Source organism: Cricetulus griseus, chromosome 10 (genome assembly GCF_003668045.3).
Source record: "Cricetulus griseus strain 17A/GY chromosome 10, alternate assembly CriGri-PICRH-1.0, whole genome shotgun sequence".
NCBI classification, from domain to species: domain Eukaryota; kingdom Metazoa; phylum Chordata; class Mammalia; order Rodentia; family Cricetidae; genus Cricetulus; species Cricetulus griseus.
In genome coordinates this window covers 29,296,315-29,320,544 of record NC_048603.1, presented here as the reverse complement: position 1 = coordinate 29,320,544, position 24,230 = coordinate 29,296,315, and the positions used below count along the sequence as shown (strand labels likewise).

General features: G+C 49.8%; 1 protein-coding gene and 1 long non-coding RNA gene across 11 annotated transcripts in view; one reads left to right on the top strand and one right to left on the bottom strand.

Annotated features, from left to right (window-relative positions):
• LOC113837487 overlaps nt 1-24,230 on the top strand; it is a 115,792-nt gene that overhangs the window by 50,112 nt on the left and 41,450 nt on the right. For 6 of the 10 annotated variants that reach the window (XR_004771284.1, XR_003488072.2, XR_004771281.1 and 3 more), the window contains exon 4: nt 15,979-16,103. The exons of the other annotated variants lie outside the window; for them this stretch is intronic. This is a non-coding gene — a long non-coding RNA (uncharacterized LOC113837487). The remainder of the gene's footprint in view (nt 1-15,978; nt 16,104-24,230) is intronic. 10 annotated transcript variants of the gene reach the window in all.
• LOC100764038 (kelch-like protein 38) lies at nt 11,435-22,363 on the bottom strand. Its single transcript, XM_027431641.2, has 4 exons — nt 21,587-22,363; nt 19,600-20,950; nt 13,699-13,804; nt 11,435-12,692 (listed from the first exon to the last, which is right to left on the bottom strand). Exons 2-4 carry the CDS (start codon nt 20,947-20,949, stop codon nt 12,403-12,405), a joined length of 1,746 nt encoding a protein of 581 aa, XP_027287442.1. The 5' UTR covers nt 20,950; nt 21,587-22,363; the 3' UTR covers nt 11,435-12,402.

Sequence of the window (24,230 nt, the reverse complement as noted above, 5' to 3'; positions counted from 1 at the left end):
GTGTGTGTGTGTGTGTGTGTGTGAGTGTGTGTGTGAGTGTGTGTGTGTGTGTGTGTGTGTAGCCCTTACCTGGGAGGAATGACAGACTCAGCGACTTGGTTTGAGTATGTAAGTTTTACTTCACACTTATGTCAAAGTAACACACACAAGCATAAGCAAAGAATCCTAAGAACCACAGACAATAGGCTCACAGCAGAGGTACCTCTCCTGTAGAGGCCCTCAGGGCAGGTTCAGGCTCTCACTTCAGCTCCTCTGGTCAAGCTGTCCAGTCTCCTGAGGGCCCAGTGTCGTGGTATCAGGTTCATAACGGTTGGCACTCAGCTTGATGGACTGGTTGTTTCAGGTTAGCGGAGGAGAGCTCCAGGACATAGAGCCATGGTACACTCTAAAGTTCCCAGTTCTGAGCTGGTCCTTAACTAATTTGCTAAATCTTGCTAATCACACTTTGCCACACTCCACACATTCTCACTCTTACCTACAATTGCCGCGCAGTGGGCCTATACTCCCTTTCTTTTAATCTTTCTTTAGCCAGGCCTTTGCCTGCCTGGTTACAAGGCTCCTTACAGTGTGTGTGTGTGTGTGAGTGTGTGTGTGTGTGTGGTGTGTGTGTGTGTGTGTGTGTGTGTGTGTGTGTGTGTGTGTGTGTGTGTGTTCTGTGGCTGCTGTAACAAATTACCACAACCTTGGCTTAGGACAACGGCAATATATTTACTCACAGGAGTCCACCATTCCAAATGAAGGTGTCAGCAGGACCACATTCCCTCAAGTCGGCAGGAGAGAACTGGCTGCCTCTCTCTGCTCTCTCCCAGGGCTCCAGCATCCCCACACGTCTCTGCTTCAGCTATGGCTCACCCTCTGTGTCTCTCATCTCTGCCTTTCTCTGATCAGGATAGTTTTCATGGGAATTAAGCTTCCCCTGGAGAGCCCCAGACGCTTGCTTCTTGAGGTCCTTGCTTGTTTTGTTCTAGTCTTAGGTGTGTACACATGGTGAGTGTATACATGTGAGTGTGTACATGAGTTGAGTGTTCTCACTCAGCGTGTGTGTGAGAAGGCCAGAAGTTGGTGGTGTGTGTCTTCCTCAATCGCTTTCTACCTTATTTTGTGAAATAGGGGTGTCTCACTGAATTAGAATTTGTTGATTGGCTACATTGGCTGTCCATCAAACGCCAAGCATGATGGCTGCTCTTGGTCGTCTACCTGACTACATCTGGATTAACTAAACCTGAAGCTGCTGGGTATTCCTGCGTTTGGGAGAATTTAACTGAATCACTTGAGATCTGAAGACCACCCTAACTCTGGGCCACACCTTCTGGTGGCAGCCTGTGTAAAGAATAAGGAAAAAAGGAGCCTTTGCTCTTTGCCCACCGGCCTTTGCTCTTGCTGGCAAGTTCATGCCTTCATGGGGATTAGAGCCAGCTTTTTTGGGATTCCAGAGAATACAGAAGACTAGTTGGGATATTCAGCATTATGGACAGAATAATTATTGAATTCTTGGACTTCACTTTGAGAAACAGCCTTTGCTGGGGGCAATCAGACCATAAACCTTAAGCCACTCTAATAAATCCTATTAATAAATACATATGATATATACCCAAGGAACTTCCTGCCTCTGCCTGAGCTGGGAATATTGGCGTACACGCCTTCTTTGGGCTGCTAGAGATTGAACTGGAGCTCAGCAGATTTCCTACCCTTCTCTCTCATACTTTCAATCCCCTTCTCAACTGTCCTGCACCCTGGATGTTTGGTGTGTTTACCTTCTAGACTCCATGACCAAAGTATCTGATAGAATCAACTCAAGGCAGAGTAGGTGAAACTTGGCTCATGGTTTCATAGAGATTGCAGCCCATCGTGGTGGACAGAAAGCAGAGACTATGATGAGAACCCTCAAGCCCCGCCCCTCAGGGACTCACTGTTACATCCCATCTTCTAAGAGCTCCACAGCCTTCAAAACAGTTTTCACAGGTTGAGAACTAAGAACTTAGAGCATGGACTTGTGGAGAAACATTTCAAATTCAGTCCACAGCGTCTGGACTGGCATGCTCGCATGCAGTTAGCCCTTGCCTCCTGATGGCTCTCTCTTTTTGGAGCCTCAGAAACAGACTTGTGAATATGGCTGGCCTGCTCTGCTCTACCTGAGGTGACCATTTGGGTTGCATGTCAACAACTACCTAAATTCAGGAAAGAAAACAGACCCGTAAATAAGTATATAATAAATGGTAGGAAGGGAAGAAATGAGGGTTGAGAGGGAATAATACAGCCAGGTGGGGGGCAGCCAGGGACAGGTGTGTGTGTGTGTGTGTGTGTGTGTGTGTGTGTGTGTGTGTGTGTGTGTAGCGCTGGAAGGCTGACCCGTGACTCAGCATGCCTGGTGCAGGCTAAACGAGCAGCAAATGTTTTTCATAATCACTCTCTGATTTATTCACTCAGCAAGATTTCCTCTGGGCTGATTGCCACAATTGTCACTCCTGTGTTGAGCCGCCAGTGGTCTTGGTTCTAGGTATAGAGTGTCATGGTCCCCTCAAACACATTAGCGTTCTTTCCCCTTCAGATAAGCAAGCCAAATAACACATACCCAAAGTGGGGTTTATTCTGTGTTCTTTGCCAGCAGTGGGCAAAAGGTCCCACCACTGAGGTCCTGCTCAGGGCGTGCCTGCTTTGCATGGAAGGGACTGCAGCTCCTCACACAGCCCTTTCTGTGACTTTCTGGTCTTGGCATGTGGGTAGAGATGATGGGTCTCTGGTGGGAACTGCAAAGACAGCCTCTGATTGTGAACAAGGCAGACCGCCAGGCTTCCGTCTTCCTAAGTTAACATCGTTGCAGATTCTTGACTCCCCAGCTGTGTCCCGAACGCTCCATTTTCTAGACCACTGACGTTTTATGGGAAGGTGACTAGGGAATTGGGGTTCATAGGCCTTGACATTTTAATTCAATCTAACAAATGAAACGAAAATGAAAAGAGAGTCGTGGAGATCTTTAGGGAAACAAACCACATCCCCCACATGAAGAGAATGGAATGGCATTGGAACCGGTTTCTGGACTCCCTGCAAGCCTGCAGGAGAGCCAGTATTTCAGAAGCAGGTCCCACCCCCAGCAGCCCTATGCTAGATTCTACTCGAACATGCCACTACCCCAAGGGGTCACAGTGGAAAGACAAGAGCAGGATGTGGTGGGTGACACTGCAAACAGAAGAGTCCTCATAGATAATTTCAAGTGCCTGATCCTGTAACATCTCACAGACCCCAACTCCTTCCTATAAACAGTTTTATTAACATCTATCTATCATCTATCCATCTATCATATATATATGCATATATATATATATATATATGTACAGTGTGTGTGTGTGTGTGTGTGTGTGTGTGTGTGTGTATACATGCTTGTGGTTGCAGGTGTGTACAGGGCAGAGCACAACCTGCCGAAGTCAGTTCTCTCTTTCTATTATATGGTTTCTGGGGATGGAACTCAGGTCATTGGACTTGGCAGAAGTGCCTTCACCTGCTGAAGCATCTCATGGTCCCTCCAATTCCTTCTTACTGGGCACTTGGCAAGTATTGGAGTCATAGGAACTTGCTTAAAAGCTATATCGTAACCCATTCTCCCCTTGTCCTTTGAGTCTGTGAAATGATTCAGTGCCTACTTGCCGACTTTCTTCTTGGTGTCAGGTCCTATGCTAGGCGAGGGGGATCCAGAAGAAGATGTCCCGGATTATTGCCGGGTCCTAACGGCTCCCTTGGGGGAGGGGGTGAGAAGGCGTGGTGCCAGCGGCACAGACACCAGGAGTCCGGTAAAAGGCAAACAGCAGACTCGTTTATTCAGCAATGGGAGAGCCTTATATACCACCCTCCCAGCACCCAGGCTGCATTTGAGTCATTGACATTGTGTGGTCGCTCCTCATTGGCTAGGCATGATCAGGACCCCCGGAAGTGCCTGTTGCTAGGCCCACAGGCAGATTCCAGGTTGGCTCATCTCTCAGCCTTGTAGGCCTTGTCTTCCTATACCCAATGATCACGGAGACACTGGGATGAGTTAGTGTCCTGGTGCAGGGACAGAGTGGGATGAAGATCATTAAGAATTCTTGGAGCCCAGGATATCTGCAGTGGGTCAAGTTCGTGTCCACATAGAAGCCCAGAATTTGGCCACGGAAATGGAGACTTCTCAGGGATAAAGATAAAGGAAGAAATAGACCATGCCTTTATGCCCCTAACCCTGAGGAGAACATTCTCCTAAAGATGGCTCAAGAGGAGAAGGCCGTGAATATGAGGCCAGGGGGAGTGAAGCGTCTGCAGTCCCAGCACTCAGCGTTCCTGAGCCACAGAAAGAAAAGACGCAGGACCTTTAGACCCATCACACCTCCTCCAGAACCATGAAGAACACACTCAAGTCTCCTAAAATACCCAACTCGTGTACATTGTGAATGGAACCCTAGACAATGAGTGTCAGACCTAAGGACCCAAGACAGCCCAGAAGAGGAGCTACCAGGCTTCAGTTCCCGCTTCCTTGTTTGTTTGTTTTTTTTCTAACTGAACAAGACAGGCTAAATAAATTCCACTGCTCAGCAGGCTCTGTGTATGGATCAGTGGCATTGGGGGCACTGTGTGGCAGGAGATACTCTTCCTTGTTCACTCTGTGGTCCATGGTGTATGGAACACAGGAGATTCTGGACGCTGCTTGCTGAGTTCCTAAATGAGTGCTTGAATGAATGACTGAGCCGAGGGGCGATGTAAGCAGAGGTGGACCAGCCAGGGAGAGGAACTATGCTGTGGACAGCTGTGGAAACGGAGCGGGAGGCCTTTCCATTAGCCAGGCTAACTGCTGGTCCTCGGTAAATGTGATCAGGGAGGTTTCTTCCATTGAGATTGTAGAGACTAACGAGCAACGAGGGCAGGAAGACAGATGAGTGAACAAGGAGCTGTGCCCATTGTCCTTCTATGGCAGACACCCGATGGTCCAGGAAGGCTCGTTATCTGTGGTGACCCTCAGAGGCTTAGACATTCCATTTCCAGATGTGGACTCTGAGGCTTAGAGAGAGGAGGCAGCTGGGAAAGTACCATCCCACCAGTGAGGAACAGAGCTGGGATCTCAGCCGGGGTCTTCTGCTCCTACGTCTGTGTCCTCTCCAATACATGGTGCTGCTGATGTCATCAGCTGTAGTCAGGGCTCCCAAGGATGACACAGACCTTAATGTCTCCCAAAGCCTAGATAACTAGAGGAAGAATTCTCTGGACAAATGACCCAAGAAGATAGTGAGCTGGCGGAGCACTGGGTCTCAGGGGACCAGTGGTGTTTGGGGCCAGCAGCTGTGTATCCTCAGCTGGTCTCAAGTAAGTTCTCTGGCAAAGCTGTCCTTCTCTGGTGGGGGTGTCCTTCTGTATATATGTTTCTATTGTTGGCTGATGAATAAAACACTGATTGCCCAATAGCCAATAGAGGCAGGAAGATCGGGGGTGGAGGCGGCTACGAGACGAGGAAGATTCTGGGAAAGGTAGGCAGAGAGAGCCCGCCAGAGGGGTGCCACGGAGGGACTGGGAAGATAGGACGTGCCAGGCATTCTCCAATAAGCCAAGGCCACATGGAAATACATAGATTTATAGAAATGGGTTAATAATTAAGACAGAGCTAGCCAATAAGAAGCCCTAGCCATCGGCCAACAATTTAATAGTTAATATAGCATCTCTGTGCGTTCATCTGGGGCTGAAGCGGCAGGACCTGGCAGGACAATTAACTCCAGCAACACTACTTGTCCCCATCAGATGCCACTCCATTGCAGAATGACGTCCATTATCCTCAGATCCTCAATGACTTGCAATTTATTTTTATTTTGTGTTGCCTGCATGTATGTCTGTGCACTAGCAAGTGTTCTCAACTCCTGAGCGTGCTCTCTAGCTCCATCTTAGATCAGTTTTAAAGGTCAGACAGCATCTGTGCTCCTACCTCATTTAAGCCAGCCAGCCTGGTAATGAAGTCCTTGTTGCTGCAGAGTTGCATGGACAATCCCGTGCCCGGGAGGCTCGCACACTGTTTCATCTACTCTTTCATTCCACCATCTGTCTGCCAAGAACTTAGTGAGCGTGACCCTGGGGTCTCCAAGGACCAAGGCTCTGTTTTGCTCCTACGGAGAGCTTCTATTCCAACTTAGCCCAAGAAGATCCTGCGATTAGAGGTTTGGGAAGGCAGGGCAGTTGGGAAAATGCTGGCCGTGCAAGGATAGGGATCTGAGTTGAATTCCCAGTGCCCATGTTGGGCATGGTGGCATATGCTTGTAATCCCAGCACTGGGCATTATTAGATGGGAGTGGGGTTGGGGACAGCAGGATCCCTGCAGCTTGTTAGCTGGCCAGCCTCATCTAACGGTGTAGCTCCAGGTCACTGAGAGGTTTGAGGAAGAAGGTTGCACACACACACACACACACACACACACACACACACACACTGACTTGTACATTTGCCTGCATACCTCATGCATGCATATGCTCACACACACAGACGCGTAAAAGAAATAAGATGTCCCTGTGGTGGTACGGTGTGGAAAGGCTGGAGAAAGCGTCACAGAGCCAAGATGGAGGCTGAGAAAGTGTCACTAGGAAAGTCACCATGTCAGAGGGAACAGTGTGTGCTCAGACACACCTGATGGGTGTGGCACGGTGGGTGTGGCATGATGGGGCTGGGGAGGTTTTAGATCCATACAGTGTGTGAGTAAATCCAGTCACAGAGTGTCCCCAGGGCATTCATATTTTGTTAGAGGTGGTGAAGTCAGTCTGCCCTGATTGGGGAATTGATTGAATTTAAGACTTTATAAGCCTTACCAGAGAGACTAGCTGCAGAGGAGTCACCTTTCTGGGGGCCAGTGGTGGCTCTAGGCCTAGGGGGTGAGTGTCACTTTGGAGCCCCAGGTGCTTATGAACAGAGAATCAGAAGGGTCTGTGTGCAATGGGCCCAAAACAGTGTCTGGTGCCTGACTCAGGATCTGTGTGGCCATTTCTGCATGTGTGATGGTGACCCCAGGGCAGCCAGACCTCCTTTTCAGACCCCTACTGCAAACTGGGCTGCACAGACATTGCCTAGACCTGAGGACTGACCTCCCTTCCAGCCCTGAGTACTGGCTTCTCCTCTATCCCTGAGGACAGGCCTCCCCTCCAGCCCTGGCTTCCATTCTAGCCTTGAGGACTGGCTTCCCCTCTACCCCCGAGGACCAGCCTCCCCTCCACCCCTGCTCCCATTGTCCACACTCCCTGACTGAGTTTCTCCTTCTGCTTCTGCCTTTTCTCTGTCAGCTCCTCCCTGACTCTCTCTTGTTCACTCTTTCATGGGATGGGGAGTTTGATATTTTCTTTGGTGTTTTCTTTGCTGGTCCTTGGTAGTTTCATCTCCTCCCCCTCTTGCTGTCTGTGGAGATGATTAGTCAGGCCACTTGACATTTTTTTTTTATAACTTAAAACTTTTTAGTTTAACCGCTGCTAGCTAAATATACTTTGACCTTGGTAGCGGCCTGCGAGGCTGGGCTCAGTGAGACCAAGAAAGGCTGGCGCCAAAATCATCTTTCTCTTTCTCTTTGGATAGATTATCCTCTGTAGACTGGAACCCTTGCACACCGAGGGTGGCTTTGCAATGCAGTGTGGATTTGGGGTTTGGTGGCCGGGGGTTTAGATGTGCAGGTGTGCAAACGCCCCTTCCATGAAGGCACCTGGTGAGGTGCTACCCTTCTTTATGAACCCTAGGAAGTGGTTCACATAGTTCTGTCCCCTGGGGAGACTTGGATGAACTTTGAATAACCACAGCCGGAGTTATTAATGATTAGACGGAGAGGAGAGGGAAAGCGAGTCATGCCTCCTACAGGATATTACAGACAGCATGACTTCCCCATTCCAGAAAACAGACTTCTATAAAAACATTTCAGTCTCCAGGCTCCTGGGCCGTGCCATGCCATGTCCACCCGAACCTACCAAATCCTTCTCAGGATGAGAAACGGGGCCAGAGGCAAGGGCAGAAAGATGCTTAACTGTAGAGCTTGGCCTTTATCCAGCACCTATGGACTTCCCTCTGAGAGAGAGACAGAGACAGACAGAGACAGAGATCTCAGAGACGATGTGGTTCTAACATCTTTCTTCACTTACCAAAATTTTAGTTTATTTGTAGTATGTTTATGGAGGATCTACAATGTACATGATGGCCACTGAGAGAGCCCTGGGAATGCAGAAGACCGCTGGACAGGAATGGGGGGGGGGAGATGTTCATCTATTCATTACACACAACGATGGTCTTTCTTTCTTTCTTCCTTCCTTCCTTCCTTCCTTCCTTCCTTCCTTCCTTTCTTTCTTTCTTTCTTTCTTTCTTTCTTTCTTTCGAGACAGGTTTTCTCTGTGTAACAGCCCCAGTTGTTCTGGAACTAACTCTGTAGACCAGGCTGGCCTCGAACTCACAGAGATCCTCCTGCCTCTGCTTCCCGAGTGCTGGGATTAAAGGTGTGCGCCCCCACCTGGCTTAGTTACTTTTCTGGTTTCAGTGACAATACATCTGGCCAAAACAACTTAAGGGAGGAGGGCTTGTTCTGGTTCACAGTTTGAAGGTGCAACCCATTACCCTGGGGAAGTCATGGTAGCAGGAGCATGAGGTGCTGGTCACATGGTACCTGCAACCAGGAAGCAGGGTGGGTGAATGCTGACACTGTGTGGGCATTCTTCTTTCTAGTCAGTCCAGGACCCCAGCCATGGACCACTGGGCGTCTGCATTAGGATGCATCTTCCCATTTCAATGAATCCAATCTAGAAACGGCTTCACATACACACCCAGAGGTTTGTCTACCAGATGACTCTAGATCCTGTCAAGTTGATGGCATCAAGCACCATGGGGTCTCAAGGGAAAGTGGAAGAGGCAACAGAGGCATTTAGAGGGCTGACCCAAGCCCCAGAGGGGAACGATATGCCGAGAGCTGCCTTGACGCAGGGCCTTTTAGTCTGCTGTGTAAAGTAAGAGCTTAAATCACAACAAGTGACCTTGGGAGACCTCTATCAGCAGAGGTAATTGCACAGGCAAAGACTAAGGGGAGGGGCAGGAAGGAAGAGAAGGAAAGCAGGGAGGCGGGGAAACAGAGATGATTTCGGTGAAGGGCATGGCTGAGGCCGGTGCTGTAGGATTCTGGGCTACAGAGGACAGAGAAAAGATTGATAAGCTGGACAGTAACACGACCGGGAAACAGCTTTATATATTGTCCAAAGAAGGGTGTAGGGAGGAATGGGACGTTTCTGTCCCTTTAGGAGGCTGGCCAGGAGATGAGGATGGATGGATTGCCCCAGAGAAATCATGAGGAAAGCACACGAGGTATTTTATCTGTTTTAGGGATGTCACCGAGAGGATGAATTGATAGGTGGATGAGGGTGATCAGGAAATGAAGACTCTGTCGGCAGTGATCTCTCTAGACGGAAGTTTCTGTCCCGTCCAGTCCCACAGCTGTTTAGTCCCAAATAAACACACAGAGGCTTAGATTAATTATACACTGTTTAGATTAATTATAAACTGTTTGGCCGATGGCTCGGGCTTCTTATTGGCTAGCTCTCTCTTAATTATTAACCCATTTCTATTAATCTATGAATCACCACATGGCCTTAGCGTACCAGAGAATGCCTGAGCGTCCTTTCTTCCCTGTAGTGTCTGGCCCACCGGTGTCTGGCTCACTCTTTGCATTCCTCTTCCCAGAATTCTCCTAATCTGATAGCCCCGCCTATACTTCCTACTTGGCTACATCCTGCCCGTCTATTGGCCAAAACAGCTTTATTCATCAACCAATAAGAGAAACATATGCTCACAGCATACAGAGGACGTCCCCCATCAGGGATCTGGAGACGTGAAAGTGAACCTTGTAGGCTGAAGTCTGGGAAAAGGAAGAAGGGACAGCAGTGTGAACATGGGGAAGGGGGCTGCTTGGGATGCCCGGGATGTACAACCCTGAAGAGCAGTATGGCTACTGCTGAATGCAAGATGATGGCAGAAGAGATCTTAAACAAGAGTGGGAGCCTGCAGCGAGGTCGAGGAGAGGTACCAGTCTCTGAGGCTCGCCTGGGTGAACTGGGAGGGCTTGGGACAATCCTAAACAGGGGAATGATCTATTTATAGCACACAATACATATATCACACCACACATACACCAGACACACCACACACACAAATCACACACACACACACACACACACACACACACACACACACACCACACACACACCACACACACACCACACACACACACACACACCACACACACACACACACACACATCACACACACACACACACACACCACACACACACACACACACACACACACACACCACACCACACACACACCACACACACACCACACACACACCACACACATCACATACACAAATCACACACACCACACACATCACACACCACACACACACACACACACACACACACACACACACACACACACGCAATACACATTTTATGTGTATGTATATTTTATCTACATATGAGTGAACACCACAGGCATGCCTGGTGCCTGCAGAGGTCGGAAGAGGATACTATACACTTACGTGTATTTTATGATTTCACCCATCCAAGGAGAGAGGCGATACCAGAAATGGCCCATGAACTGAGACTTCAGTTGTATCCTCATTTAGTAGTCACGAAAACCAGGAGACAAAAGCGAGTCATGGCGAGGAGAAGCAAGACCAAGAGGCATCATGAATTCAGGAACAGGAAAGTAGTTCAAGGTGGAGGGCAGGCCGGGATGTGCTTACTGTGTGGTCACTCAATGAGGGCAGGAAATGAAAGAGAACTGTTTAGGCAGTGTTTGCATCACTGGGTACCATTCCAAGTTCATGTTAAGGGAGAGAGAGAGATGGGACCAAGGGCCTGGCCAGGGATGTGCTTACTGTGTGGTCAGTCAATGTGGGCAGGAAATGAAAAAAGAACTGTTTGGGCAGTGTTTGCATCACTGGGTACCGTTCCAAATTCATGTTAAGGGAGAGAGAGAGATGGGACCAAGAGGCCGACAAAAAAGACTTCAAAAACAATGGATTAGGACTAGGGCTGTAGTTGGTAGAATGATTGTCTAGCACGTACGATGCTTTGGGTTTGATCCCCAGTGAAGAAGAAAGCAGGAATGGTGCCACACACCTGCATCCTCTGGATTCAGGAGGTAGAGACAGGAGGATTACAAGTTCAAGGCTACCTAGTGTGTTTGAGGTCAACCTGGGCTACAGGAAACCCTCTCTAAAAAGGGGGGCGGTTAGAGAACGGGTAGCATGTAGGCTGAGGGGCAGGGCCAATGGTGCAGACAGAGACTCTGAACCACAGTATTACCTCATGAAGAGAACCTAAGGGGAAAGCATGAAGACAGGAGGAAGCCTTTGTAACCTGGGAAGGCAGGGAGACTCCAGCACGCCACACAGAATAGCAAAATTTATTCCAGATGCTTTCGTGGGTAGGAAACAGCTTACATGCCGAGATTGCCTGGCATTGGCCAGGACAGGATAGGAAAGAGAGGAGCCATGGTGGTCTTCAGTACATACAGCTGAGCAGGGCTCTGGCTCTCCACCATGGCTGAGTGATAGGGTCACCTTAGGAAACCACTCAGAAATACAGAGTTCTGGACCTTCCCTCCTCGAACCCCTGCGCCTCCATCTTGAACGGGACTCAATGATGTTTCAAAATGTCTTCTCTGTGTTTGCATCATCCTGGCCTCACTGAGAGCCTCTGATGAGCACACCGGCGTGTGCGTGGGCCTGACACTGAGGATGAGGGGGACTTGGAAGTGAAGGGGCCACGGGGAGGCTCAGCCCTGATACCTGGGGGGTGATGGTTGCTGCTGTTGCTGAGGAATCCGTTGGCTTTCCCCAGAAGAGCCATTCTCATAATACTTAGTGAAACGGAACCCCAAATTCATTCCACGGCTTTAAGAGATCATCTGGCACCAGCAGCAACTTTGTTCTGTTCTTAAGTTTTTCATTGCAGGATAATTTTTGCAGACCCTGGGTAGCTACTGAACTGAGCCGACTTTCAATGCGTTTTACCCATAGAATGTGGGGACACAAGTCACAGATACAACAGTTTCATGTGCATCCCTCTGGCCTGAGTGATCCCAAGGGTCCTGGGAAACATCTTCTGCCTTATTCCAGGCGGTTTGGGCTGTCAATCAAGTAGTTACCCCCACTTCCATCTGGAGTTATGTGATACAGACCTTCCCAGTTGTAGTAGTGCAATTTCTGGCATTGGTTCAAGAGGTATGAACCTCTTGAGTTAAAAGGCACCCGTTGGCATTTCTTCTTAAATACTACTCTGTGGAGAGTGGTAGTTTTCACTTCCCTCAGCCCTAGGCCTTTGGAGCTGGGCTGCAATCTCTTGCATCACACAGCATTTTGACCCAGATAGGTTCTTGTGGCCTTCACGTGAAGCCGGCCGTGTGACGGATGCACTGGAGAGTCAGGCAGGCGTGGTCAAAGAGTGTGTGCGGTAGCTGTCCCTGGGATGTCCAGGTGTCCGTCTCAGGGTCATAGCAGTCAAAGGAGGCGGAGTCCTCAATGTTGCAGTCCGTGGTCAGCCTCCGCCCACCTGTCACATACAGCTTGCTTCCCATCACTGCCGCCCCGTGGTGCATCCTCCGGTCCTTCATGTCTGCACACTTGACAAATTTGTTGGCCCGAGGGTCATAAGCAAGAATCCTCCTTGTGTAACCTGAAAATTGAATAACGCACGGACAGCTGTGGGTGGCTCACCTGGGGCTGTGGATCAGGGCTTGAAGAATGCTTCTGCTCCCCAATTCCCCACCCCCCTGGCCCCCAGACACCCGCCAGGCTGGGACTCTGACCAAAGCATGGATGCCCAGGTACCCTGCTGCAGCCTGGCTTGTGGCAGAGCTGAGGCTGGCATCTGGATCTCTCTGGCTCTGGCCCAAATTACGGCAGCCATGTAAGTCATTCGTAGCGTAGGGGGAAATTCTGCCTTCCAATAGCTTCTACAGCCCTGCTGCCATTATTATCTCTTCTGCGTGACCCCAGAGCCACAGCCATTCAAGGACGAGGACCTTCTTTGGGAACACAGAAATGGATTGCATGGCTGTCTGCTGGGCAGTTGTTTTGAGGGTTCCCATTTTCGTGACAGGCAAACCAAGACATAGAAAGATGACTAACTTGCAAAAAGTATATAACCACCTAATGGTAGAGTTGGGATTTGAACCCAGGTCTCTTTGACCCCTCTACTGGCCCTCTTAACCACAGAATAGTATGCATTTACAGAGAAGTGATGTGTTAGAAGCCATTGTTGTTGTTAGTATCAGCAGCAGCAGCAGCACCACTACTATTATTAGTAGTAGTATTTTGAGAGAGGGTCTTATACTTTGTATAGTCTGGTCTGGAACTCACTATGTAGCCCAGACTGGCAATCCTTCCATCTCAGCCTCCCAAGTGCTCAAATTACAGGTGTGAGCTACCACACCTAGCTAGTGTTGGCATCTCTTCTTCCTGTGTCTACAACAGTCCTGCTGGCTTTAGCCACATAATACATTTTATCAGGACAACAGCTCTGTAGAATATAGAGAGAGACAGGAAGAAGCTTCCAGGCGAACGGCTCTTTGGGTTTTCCGCACTTTCCTCCGGATGGATGTGATTTCCCAAGCCCGGCCTCTCAGCAGCCGTTTCCCCAGGAGCTGCTGAGTTTGTTCCCGACCGCTCTGTTCACTCACCTCCCACAATGACAATTCTCTCCCCCAGTACCACTGCGGGGGCGCACACGTTCTTGATCATCCTTGTCTCCATTTTGAACCATGTGTTTCTGGAAATGTGGTAAACCTGAGGGGGAAACAGAGTCATGACACCAAATTTTAAAGTTAACTTCTCTAAAAGAGAAAAAGAGGAGTTATCACATTTTTACTTGAGAGAGACACACACAGAGAGAGGAGTATGTTTGTGTGGTGTGTGTGTGTGTGTGTGTGGTGTGTGTGTGTGTGTGGTGTGTGTGTGTGTGTGTGTGTGTGTGTGTGTGTGTGGTGTGTATGATGTGTGTGTGTAGTATGTAAGTCATGTATGTATTGTGTGTGTTGTGTGTGTGTGTTAGTGTGTGTATGGTATGTGTATGAAAGTGTGTGTGTGTCTGTGTTTCTAAGTGTGGAGGTCAGAGGATTTTGGGTTTCTGTTCTTTTTTTCTACCATGTGAGTTCCAGGGCCTGAACTTAGATCACCAGTCTTGGTGACAAAAGCCTTTATCTGATGAGCCACCTTATTGGCCCAAGTAGTCAACCTCAGGGTGAATCAGAAAGGAATTTTTCTTTCCGTTTCTTTTCAGGTTTTAAAGTGTAGGTATTACTATCAATACATGAACTCTTGCTGGCAGAAAGATGAGTTAGTTTTGTGACCCCATGAAACCAGTGGCTGTGTTTCCATTACCTGGGCCAAGGGTTCCACACTGGGGTAGGCATCTCTCTTACCTTCTTGGGATGTTTTATTATTTTAATGAGAAATGGAGCATCTTGGATATTTAGGAAACCAATTATTTTTCAGTATTTTTATTTCTAGATAGTGTTTATATTTCTGAATGTTCCTGTGTAGCTAAGAGGGTCAGAGAACCAAGAATACATTTGAGGCTATGCAAGGAAGGCTCCTTAGGCTGAGAGGAACTAGAGTTTTTGTGAAAGAAGAGAAATAAGAGAAGAGACAAATCGAAATGCAGATCAAATTACGGTTCCCTCTTCTGTTGATTTCCTCAGTTTCAAACTCAAATATCAAACAAAAGTAATAGGCACAATTTAGCATCAGAGATAAAGGACAGACTCCACATAAGAAGAAACAAGCCAGACATTGGTGGCACACGCCTTTAATCCCAACACTTGGGAAGCAGAGGCAGGCGGATCTCTGTGGGTTCGAGGCCAGCCCTGGTCTACAAAGCTACACAGAGAAACCCTTCTGGAAAAACCAAACATGGAAAAAAAAAGAATAAACAAACATCTGTTTACTGAGGAAAATGGCACAGTAGTTGTCACTGATACTTTTTCCCATACAAAATATAATTTCTAGCTTCATCAATGACCTCATCCTTTAGGGCAGGCAGTGGAGTGCTCACCTGGCCATGTATGAAGCCTGCACTGACCCCCAGGACCACTGGCATGTATGAAGGCCTGTATTGACCCCAGAACCACATACACTGGGTGTGGCTGGTGCCACCTGTGACCCTAGCAACCAAGAAGTGGAAGCAGATCAGAAGGTCAAGGTCAGCCTGGGCTACATGAGACTTTGCTTCTAAAATCATAAATAGGGACTGGAGAGGTGGCTCAGTGGTTAAGAGAACTGGCTACACTCTGCAAGGTTCTGGGTTCAATTCCCAGCAGCTCACACGGTGCCTCACAACTGTCCTTAACTCCAGTTCCAGAGAATCGGATGCTCTTGTCTTACTTCTAGGGCCACAGCATTCACGTGATGCTCTGGTGTGTGTGTGTGTGTGTGTGTGCAGGCAGAACACCCATAGGCATAAAAAATAACTACATTTTTAATGTAAATAGGTAGCAAGAAGAAGTTGACTTTCACAATGTTATCAGGGTAGCCACTGTTTCTTCCTCGTTTTTTTAGATTAGACTCTTGAGGCCTACAGACAGTGACTTGCACAGACAGACTGAATGGACATGGTAGTTTCTGGTTCAATCCAGGGGCCATGCTCTCGGTCACCAGTGCCATGGATCTGTTGACGGAGTGTGGTATTATCTGCTAGTTTACAATTTATTGCTATGTTTGTTGTGCGTATGTTTGTGCATATGTGTGCACACTTGTGCCACGGTGTGTGTGGAGGTCAGAGATCAACTTTGTGAAGTCTACTCTCCCTTCCACTTTCACTGGGTTCTGGGAACCAAACTCAGTTCAGACTTTCATAGCAAGTCCCTTGACCTGTTGAGCTGTCTTATGGTGGTGCCGTGATGGATGAGACCAACACTCCCCCCCCCCCCCGGGATCTACATCATTCCTTCTTCCTGTTGCAGCCTGGAGGAGGCTGAGTAGAGTCACTGGGAAGTCCCATTGCTTCATCTGAAAATACAGTGGTGACACACTCCTTGAGAAGTCGGATCCTCTGGAAGAACACGGCTGCTGGCTGCATTTTACTCGGGTGAGGGATTGCCTCCTGGCCTTCTGCTCTCTCAGCTTGGAGTTCGGTTTCAAAGACAGGTTTGTCATTTGCTCTCAGTCCTCACAGGACTTCAGAGAGACCGCAGCAAGGTAACAAAGGATGTGCTTGACCCGCTCAGGAAGTGATGCTGCCTCATGGTACAGGATTTGTTTTATGTCCTCTAGAAGCAGAGTCAGGACAAAGGCCAGGTAGAAAGGGACCATCAGTGTCCACCTTGTCTAGTGACACCATTGAAGGATGGTCTGGAAGACTCCTCTGCTTCCGCCTGAAAACTCAGCCTCCTCCATCAAGTGAGTCCCAGCACTCATTTTAAAGTGTGTTTAAGCCAGTAGAATGCCCACTTGAAAGCAAATGCTAGACGGTAAGAAAAGCATGCATGTGAACGCTTCCACCTGAAGGCGAGGATGGAATTATGTCACTAGACCCCAGGTAAATGATAAATGGGTGTTTATTGGGGGACAATTATACAGAATAATACAAAGAACCATTGGAGTTTCCCTGCTCTGCCTACCGGATCCGCTGACCCACCAGAAAAGTGTGGGCCAAGGAAAGCCAGCTCAAGCTCCTCTCTTTCTGCTTCTGTCCCACTGAAACCACATCCAAAGGGGTGTGGCCAACGTTACAGGCCCACAGACCAGCCGCCTACATCCACCCACTCCTGGCTTTCCTTGGCTGTACCACAAAAGGGCCACTCACAAGTCCGGCTAGTTTGGCTTTGTGAGGGTCTTGGTTTGGTTGCACTATGCATTTCCTGATCTGTTAGCTGGAAGTTTATTCGAGCTTTGCATTTTATTCTCAGGAAGTTGGTGACAGTCTTGTGGCGGCGTGAAGTCACCGGCCTAGCTGTTGATTCTATTTGGGCAAACAGTCGAGAGAGGTGGGCGGGGCCCTGGTGGGTCTCTCCTGAGGATCACAGTGGAGTCCCCCCCAGCTCCAGTCAATGGGTGGACTGGGGGTGGGGCTTCTGGAAGAGTGAGGCTCTTCTTGATGCTCACGGGGAGTAAGGGCTGCAGAAAGAAGGTGCGGAGGTCTAAGCCATCAGCACCCTGTGTCCGGGCTTCTGGGAGCATCTTCCGGCTCTCTTCCCCGGGTGTTCTCCATTCCCTCCTCTAGAAGCATCTAGATCAGTGGTTCTCAACGTTCCTGAGTCTTCAACTCTTTAAGACAGTTCTTCGTGTTGTGGCGACCCCCAACCATACAATTATTCCACTGCTAACACGTAAGTGTAATTTTGCTACTGGAATGGATCATAATGTAAACATCAGACATGTAGGACACCTGATATGTACCTTCTGTGAAGGGTCATTCGGCCCCTCAAGAGGGGTCACGACCCACAGGTAGAGGGCGCTGAAACGCAAACCTGATGCTCTCTCTGCCCCCTCGCTCTCGGGTCACCACCCCAGTTTCCTGACAAGATACACAAAGCCCAGCCGCAGCAGCTTCTTCTCCACAAGCCATTCTGGAATGTTCCATAATTTTGGTAGGAGCGCCTTGGAGGCAGGATCTGGGTGGAGGAGGCTGCTGGGGCAGCGTAAGAAGGGGATGATGGAGACTACACGGGGCTGACACCTGCTCCCTCCCCAGCTACCGTCTGGCAAGCAGCCTCTCTCCTCCTCACTCCGCTGGCGACTGTACGTCACGCTGTCACTGTCACGCTCTCCGCTCCGCAGGCAGAGCGCTTGCCTCCTCTTTTCTTCTGAGCCTCTGTACAAAGGACCCAGGTCCGTCTCTCCCTCTGCAGACAGTTCTGCCGTCTTCAGCTGTCAGCTCTTCGCTCCCAGCCAGGCCCCCCGCTGCTTGCTCGTTTTTAGCATCTTAGCATCCATTCTGACGCCTCCCTCCTCTTTCACCCTCTCACGGAGTTTTCTCCAAATTCCTCTGGACCTTCATGCTCTTTGCCATTCCCTCTGGTCCCATCTAGGACACCCCTTAAGCTCTCAGCACTTGGATCTTCAGATTCCGAATTGCAGCTGTCATGTAAACTCCTGGAGGGTTAGATGTAATTTTCTGTTTCCTCTCAGGTCATTGACAGCGGACAGACAGAGTCCACCCCTGGTGTTGCCTAAATAGTAAGGGAAGCTTACCACGTGCGGCACAGTCATTAAAGCTTGCACGGAGCATGGACACTCGACGCTCTGAAGTTGGCCCTTTTCAAACACACATCTCAGGGCCTGTGCTAGTGAAATGAATTCCTCCTGTCATTTCAGGCACATGGTCCCAGCCCCAGTCATGCCTTAGAGGCTCCTGGAGACCTCTGTAAAGCACAGATGTCATGATTCCATGCGAGGAGGGTAGCCTTGCAGTGGGGGTTAACGGCACCACGAGCGTTCTATAGCACTGTGCTGTCTTGTTTTAAATATGTTTCAGCATGAACTTCTAGGTTATTTCCCTTCAAGTGAAGACAAGCTCTTTGCGGATGGGGTGCACCTGACATGACTTTGCATTAGTCTCACAAGAAAAATCCATAAGCCAAACACCACTGAAAATTTCCTGCTTCTCTTCATGGCCTGAGAAAGGCAAATGCGTGCATGCTATGTGTGTGTGTGCTATGTGTGTGTGCCTGTGTGTATGTGTGTGCCTGTCTGGGCATGTGTATACACTCATACACACACACGAATACATGCATTTGTTCTCAGATGAATATACTATCATATGTGGCATATATAATACACATGTATGCATGCGTGCATATGTGCACAAGTGTGTATTCTATTCTGTGTCTGCACGCATACATATGTACATAGGTGTATATGTGCACAAGTGTGTATTCTATTCTATGTCTGCATGCATACATATGTACATAGGTGTATATGTTCACACGTGTGCATAGATATGTGTATGCCACGATAAATAAGAGTGCATGTATGGGTACACACACAAATGCATGCATGTATGTACACGGTACACAAGAATGCATATATGCACATATTTATGACATGTATGTGCTATGATACGTGTTCACACAAATGCATGTACACACAAGTGCACACATACACACGCATGTGTACAGACGTGTGCGTAATATGGGTGCATGCATGTGCCCATGCATGTAGACTTGCATATGTATGTGTGCATGTGTTGGTCATGATATGTTCATGTCTGCATATGTATGGCGTTATACACGCACATGTGTATGCGAATATGTCACATAATCATGTGTGCACATACATGTATTTATGTGTTTATACTGTTAGCATGTTCACGTGAGTGAATGTACACCTGACTGAATGCATGCACACACGTGTGCATATATGTTCACTCAGTTATACATGTGCCTGTATGAGTGTGTCTGTATATAATTATGCGTGTGCTATGTGTATACGTGTGTATGTGAATGTTTACATGGCTGCAGATATGCATGTGTATATGTGTGTGTGTATATGCTATTGTATTAGGCATGTATATTTATGTATGTGTGTGTGCGCACACACAAGCACACTTGGTCCTAGCGTGGAGAGAAGGACCGGCTGGTTACCTGGACGAGGCGCACAGGGTTCTGCATGATGTCCTCACCCCCAAAAAGATAGAGCCTTTGGTCCTTCACGGCAACCGCAGGGTGGAGCACGGCCACTGGCATGTCAGCCATGCTCTCCCAGACATCACAGACGCTGTCATACCTCTCCATGGAACCCAGGAGCTGCTGCCCTTCTCCGGTGCCCCCGATGGAGAAGATGAAATTCCGGTGGGCGGCGCTTCTGTGAGAGTAGCGGGCTGCCAGCATGGGCTCCCCGCGTCTCCACTGGTTGAGTTTCAGAGAGAAGACATACACGCTGGCACTGACGGCACTCTTGCCCTCCCTCACAGCCACGCCCCCGAGCACGTAGACGCTGCGGTGCAAGGTGACAGCCGAGGCCTTGTACAACCGCGCGGGGAGTTTGGCCAGGCTCTGCCACTGGCCAGTGTGTACACTGTAGAGCAAGACATCCCTGGTGGTCTGCTGGTTGTCCTTCTGGCCCCCCAGGACAAGGAGGCAGTCTTGGTAGCAGCTCCTCGGGGGTTCGTGCCACACGAGTTTGCAGTCCTGGGCACTGGGGCTGTACAAAGAGAACATCTGCTTCCTGGCCGCCTCCAGGATGGCCCGGCACGCGGGCGACGACTGGAGGACAGCGTCGTTGGCAATGAAATGGTGAAAGAAGGCAGGATGTATGTACTGCAGCCGGACTTGCTGCAGAAGTTCCTGCATGTAGGGCCATCGGGCCTGGAGGTCATGCTTGACCCAAGCCATGAGGGCCTCAAACACCTTTTCCTCCTCGCCGCAGAGCCTGTCATCTCCTAGGTAGTCTCTCAACTCCATGGCACAGAGCTCCTTCAGGTCAGCCGACGCTGCTACCTCTGGGAAGCAAGTCAGGGCCACCTCCCTGGCTCTCTTCTTAAGGCTTTCACAGTTTAAGATTTCCGCGAGTCTGACCAGGCCCAGGCAGTTGTTGGGGGCCAGCTGGCTCTGCAGGTATGATGAGCAGGCCTCGAACACCCTGGGGTACTGCAGCATGGCGGCTGCCTCCATCAGGGGGAGGACGTTGGCAGCTGTGATGTGCACCTCTCCCGTGTACACATACGTGACGACCTGCTCTAGAGTGCTGGAGTTGATGCCCTTCAGCCACACTTTGGCCTCCGTGCTCTCCCGGAAGTGGCTGCAGAACATGGCCTTGAAGTAGGGGCTGCTGGAGGCCAGCACATTGCGGTGGCAAGGGACCTCCCAGGCTCCGGAGCAGATGCTCACATCGGTCAGGGTCTTGCTCTGCCTTAAGTCATTGAGCTGTCTCAACAAGTCAGAGGAGAAGTTGTCGTCTTTGAAGACAACCCCATCTGGTAGCTCCTCATCCATCCTACAAAGAAGGAGGGAAGCCCCAAATGGAAGCAAGGTCAAGGCTTTCTGGCATCGTGTACTAGAGGGGTTAGCTGTGGGGGCTCCAAGCCTCGTTCATTGTATCTATTTACCAAGTCAATGGGTTCACAAACAGAGCACACTGAAGAGGGAAGAGGAAACCACCCTCATCGCAGACCACAAAGTGATCTACTTCAGGCTGTGAACAGCCTCAGAGATAAAAGACATGTAGCATCTCCAGCTAATCTTAGGCCTCTTCCAACCAAAGTTGATGGTCAGAGACTCACATATTAGCCTGGCACAAAAATAAACAAACAAACAAAAAAAGCAGTCCATGCATTTGACAAGTAATGTATGCCTTTGTCCAGATCATTAGCAGATTTGCCAGTAAACTTGTCTACAAATCTTTCTTGGAGTTAGTTATTCCCTAAGGCTGACATTCTGGGGGTGTGGTCTTCTGGTCACTGGACAGAAGTGAGGGATTACAGCGGGCTGTGGCCAGATCTAGAGAGAAGACCGCATGGTCTCTGGGTTTTGTTTTAAAGATGTAATTAGTAGAGAACACCAAACACTTCTGTGGCTCCTTGGTGACATGGACAGTCTGCCTGCTGAGGAATGACAAGTTAGGGACACCTACCTTGTTTTGCTGCAGTGACATCCACGGATGCCGGGTTTGTCTTGTCCCCTCAGAAGGTTTCTACCTTAGTCTTGGAATAAAACCATAAACCCCAGGCCTTTCCTTCTGTTGGCAAATTCTCTGTCCTAGATGAGTTCTGGGTTTGTTTATGCTGCAGGCACTTTCACAGCTCCTAGAGCTCGGTGCAAGGGCTGCCGGGCAGGCAGACAGTGTATACATTCCAAGCCTAAGAATAGCTGCATATGTACTTTCCAGTGTTATGACATGTGACTTTCCAGTTGCCTTTTGCAGCCACCCGAGGGCCTGCAGGGCTGCGCATGCCTGCATGGCTTGTTTCCTTGGCGAGTGTTTACATCGGCATAAATAGAAAGGGAGGGACGGATTCTCTGACCAAGGCTTTGCTGTCCATTTGGATGCATCCCGAGTCCCTTGTCCTAAGAGAGCCTTGGAACTCTAGCTGTTTGTAAACAGGTTGCTGTGACCTGTGCGGAATCGCTGCAGACAGACAGCTCTGGGTCACAGTAGAGGTGGCAGGTGGTCATAGGAGAGGCAGAAAATGAACAGAACCCAGGGTGCTATTCCGTAGGGGTCCGTCCGCCACCTTCTGCCTGGCAGGACTGTGGTGAGGGCTGTGGTTCCCTTTCAGGCCCCAAGGCAAAGCAATCAATCCAGAGCAAGGGCTGGTGTTTTGTTTTGTTTCTGTTTTTGAATTTGTCAAGCATTCTGGAGTTTTTAGACTTGGGAAAGTCCTGGCTCTAATTGAGCCTTCTCTCTCTCTCTCTCTCTCTCTCTCTCTCTCTCTCTCTCTCTCTCTCTGTGTGTGTGTGTGTGTGTGTGTGTGTGTGTGTGTGTGTTTGTCCTTCTGTCTCCTGGTACAGCTGTGTACTCTGGCTTGTAATGTCCATCTGGACATCTGCAGCTGCTCTTCACCTGGGCTCTCTTAGACCTCAGGCTTCCTTCTCTGTCTCCTCTCACCACAGAGAAGTGAGTTAGAAGCAGGAGGCAGGGCACATAGGTCCAGGGAGAAGGAGAACAAAGGAGGATAGGATGAGGAGAAGAGGAGAGAAGGAGGAAGGGATGGAGAAAGAAGGAAGGGAAAGAAAGCCAGAGGGAGGGGGGAGGGAGGGAGGAGGGAGAGAAGGTGGAGGAGGAAGGGGAGGAGGAAGGGGAGGAGGAGGGGGTATGGAGGAAGGGTAAAGAGGAGGAAGGGAGGGAGGGAAAAGGAGGAAGAGAAGACAAGTTGGAGGGAGACAGAGAGGTGAAAGGAAGGTGAGGAGGCCGGGGAGAAAGATCAAAGAGGAGCAGGAGGAGGAAAAGGCAACGCGGAGGGAGAGGCTGGGAAGAAGAGGAGGAGGCCAGGAAGGGAGAAGAGACTGGTGGTGGTGTGGGCTAAGGACCCAGCTTTGGTCTCTGGAAGCTGAAACAATGGAAACACAACTTCCCCAGGGCTTGGAATGCCTAAGTCATGGTTCTTCCGGCTGCTGAGCAAGCCGAGCATGTTCTGGTGGTGGTGATGGGCGGCGGGGGGGGGGGGGGGTTTGCAGGGCAGCCAGGCCCACAGCGGTGAGCTTCAGCACGCTGGAAGGGTGGCGGGCCACCCCTCCCTTCACTGCCGTACGCTATTGCTCTAGCCATGAGTGGCAGTGAAGCCTAACTTCCTCTCCCCACGCCGCTCAGACTCTTGGAGCAGCCTCTCCTGCTGGCTTAGCCCTTGTTTGTAGCCCCTCCACAGCCACTACCCCTGCCATGTTGCCATAGGCGACAAGTCAGAAGCTGCCAGGCTCCGAGCCACGGCTCTGCTGGCTGTCCATGTCAAGAGCTCTTCTTAGCGGGAGTCAGGTTGGTCTCTGGCTCTTCCCAGAACCACACTGTCTCCAGGAGACAACTTACAGATCCATGCACATGTCTGTGAGTGTCTCTGTACGGGGGGCCTGGCTTTTGGGGTGCTCAGCGCAGGGTAGAAGGGGTGTTCTCACTCAGTTATAGGCCATGCCCTCAAAGAATTCACGTGGTCAAGGTCACGACGCACATCCAATGCGTGGCATTGGGACCAGGGGTCTAGAGGCAGAAGTAGTAATAGCAGAGAGAGAGCCTGTGCCTAAGGGATCAGAGAGAGATTGGAGCTGAGGGCGGGGCTTGTGGATGCTGGCCACTCCCCCTGCTTCTGAGCCTTGGTGATGGTGCAGTTGCATCCCGAAAAGGGGCCTGGTGGCCCTCTGTTCTATACTAGGTGTTTTCATGTGCATTCTTCTCTTAGCCCCCTCTTCTGTTTTCACTGTCCCCATTCATCTTTCAAACTGTAGTCTGCGTGGCAGCTTTTCTGAAAGTCTTCCGTGCCCTTCCTCACCTGTCTGCACCGTTCTCATGCCCTCTGCCCCGTGGAGCAGGATGTGCCCCAGGCTTCACGGCAGTCTGCTGGTCCACTCGTGCCTGTCCCATCAGTGTGGAGTCTCTGAAGGCAGGAAGTCTGGTCTCTCTCCCTCTCCCTCTCCGCAGAGTCCAGGGCTGGATGTGGCGGCCTCTTTGTCCTTTCCGCTTACCTCTTCACCGTCTTCCTTCTCCATGTCTTCTTTCTCAGCTCCTCTCTCTCTCTCTCTCTCTCTCTCTCTCTCTCTCTCTCTCTCTCTCTCTCTCTCTCTCTCTC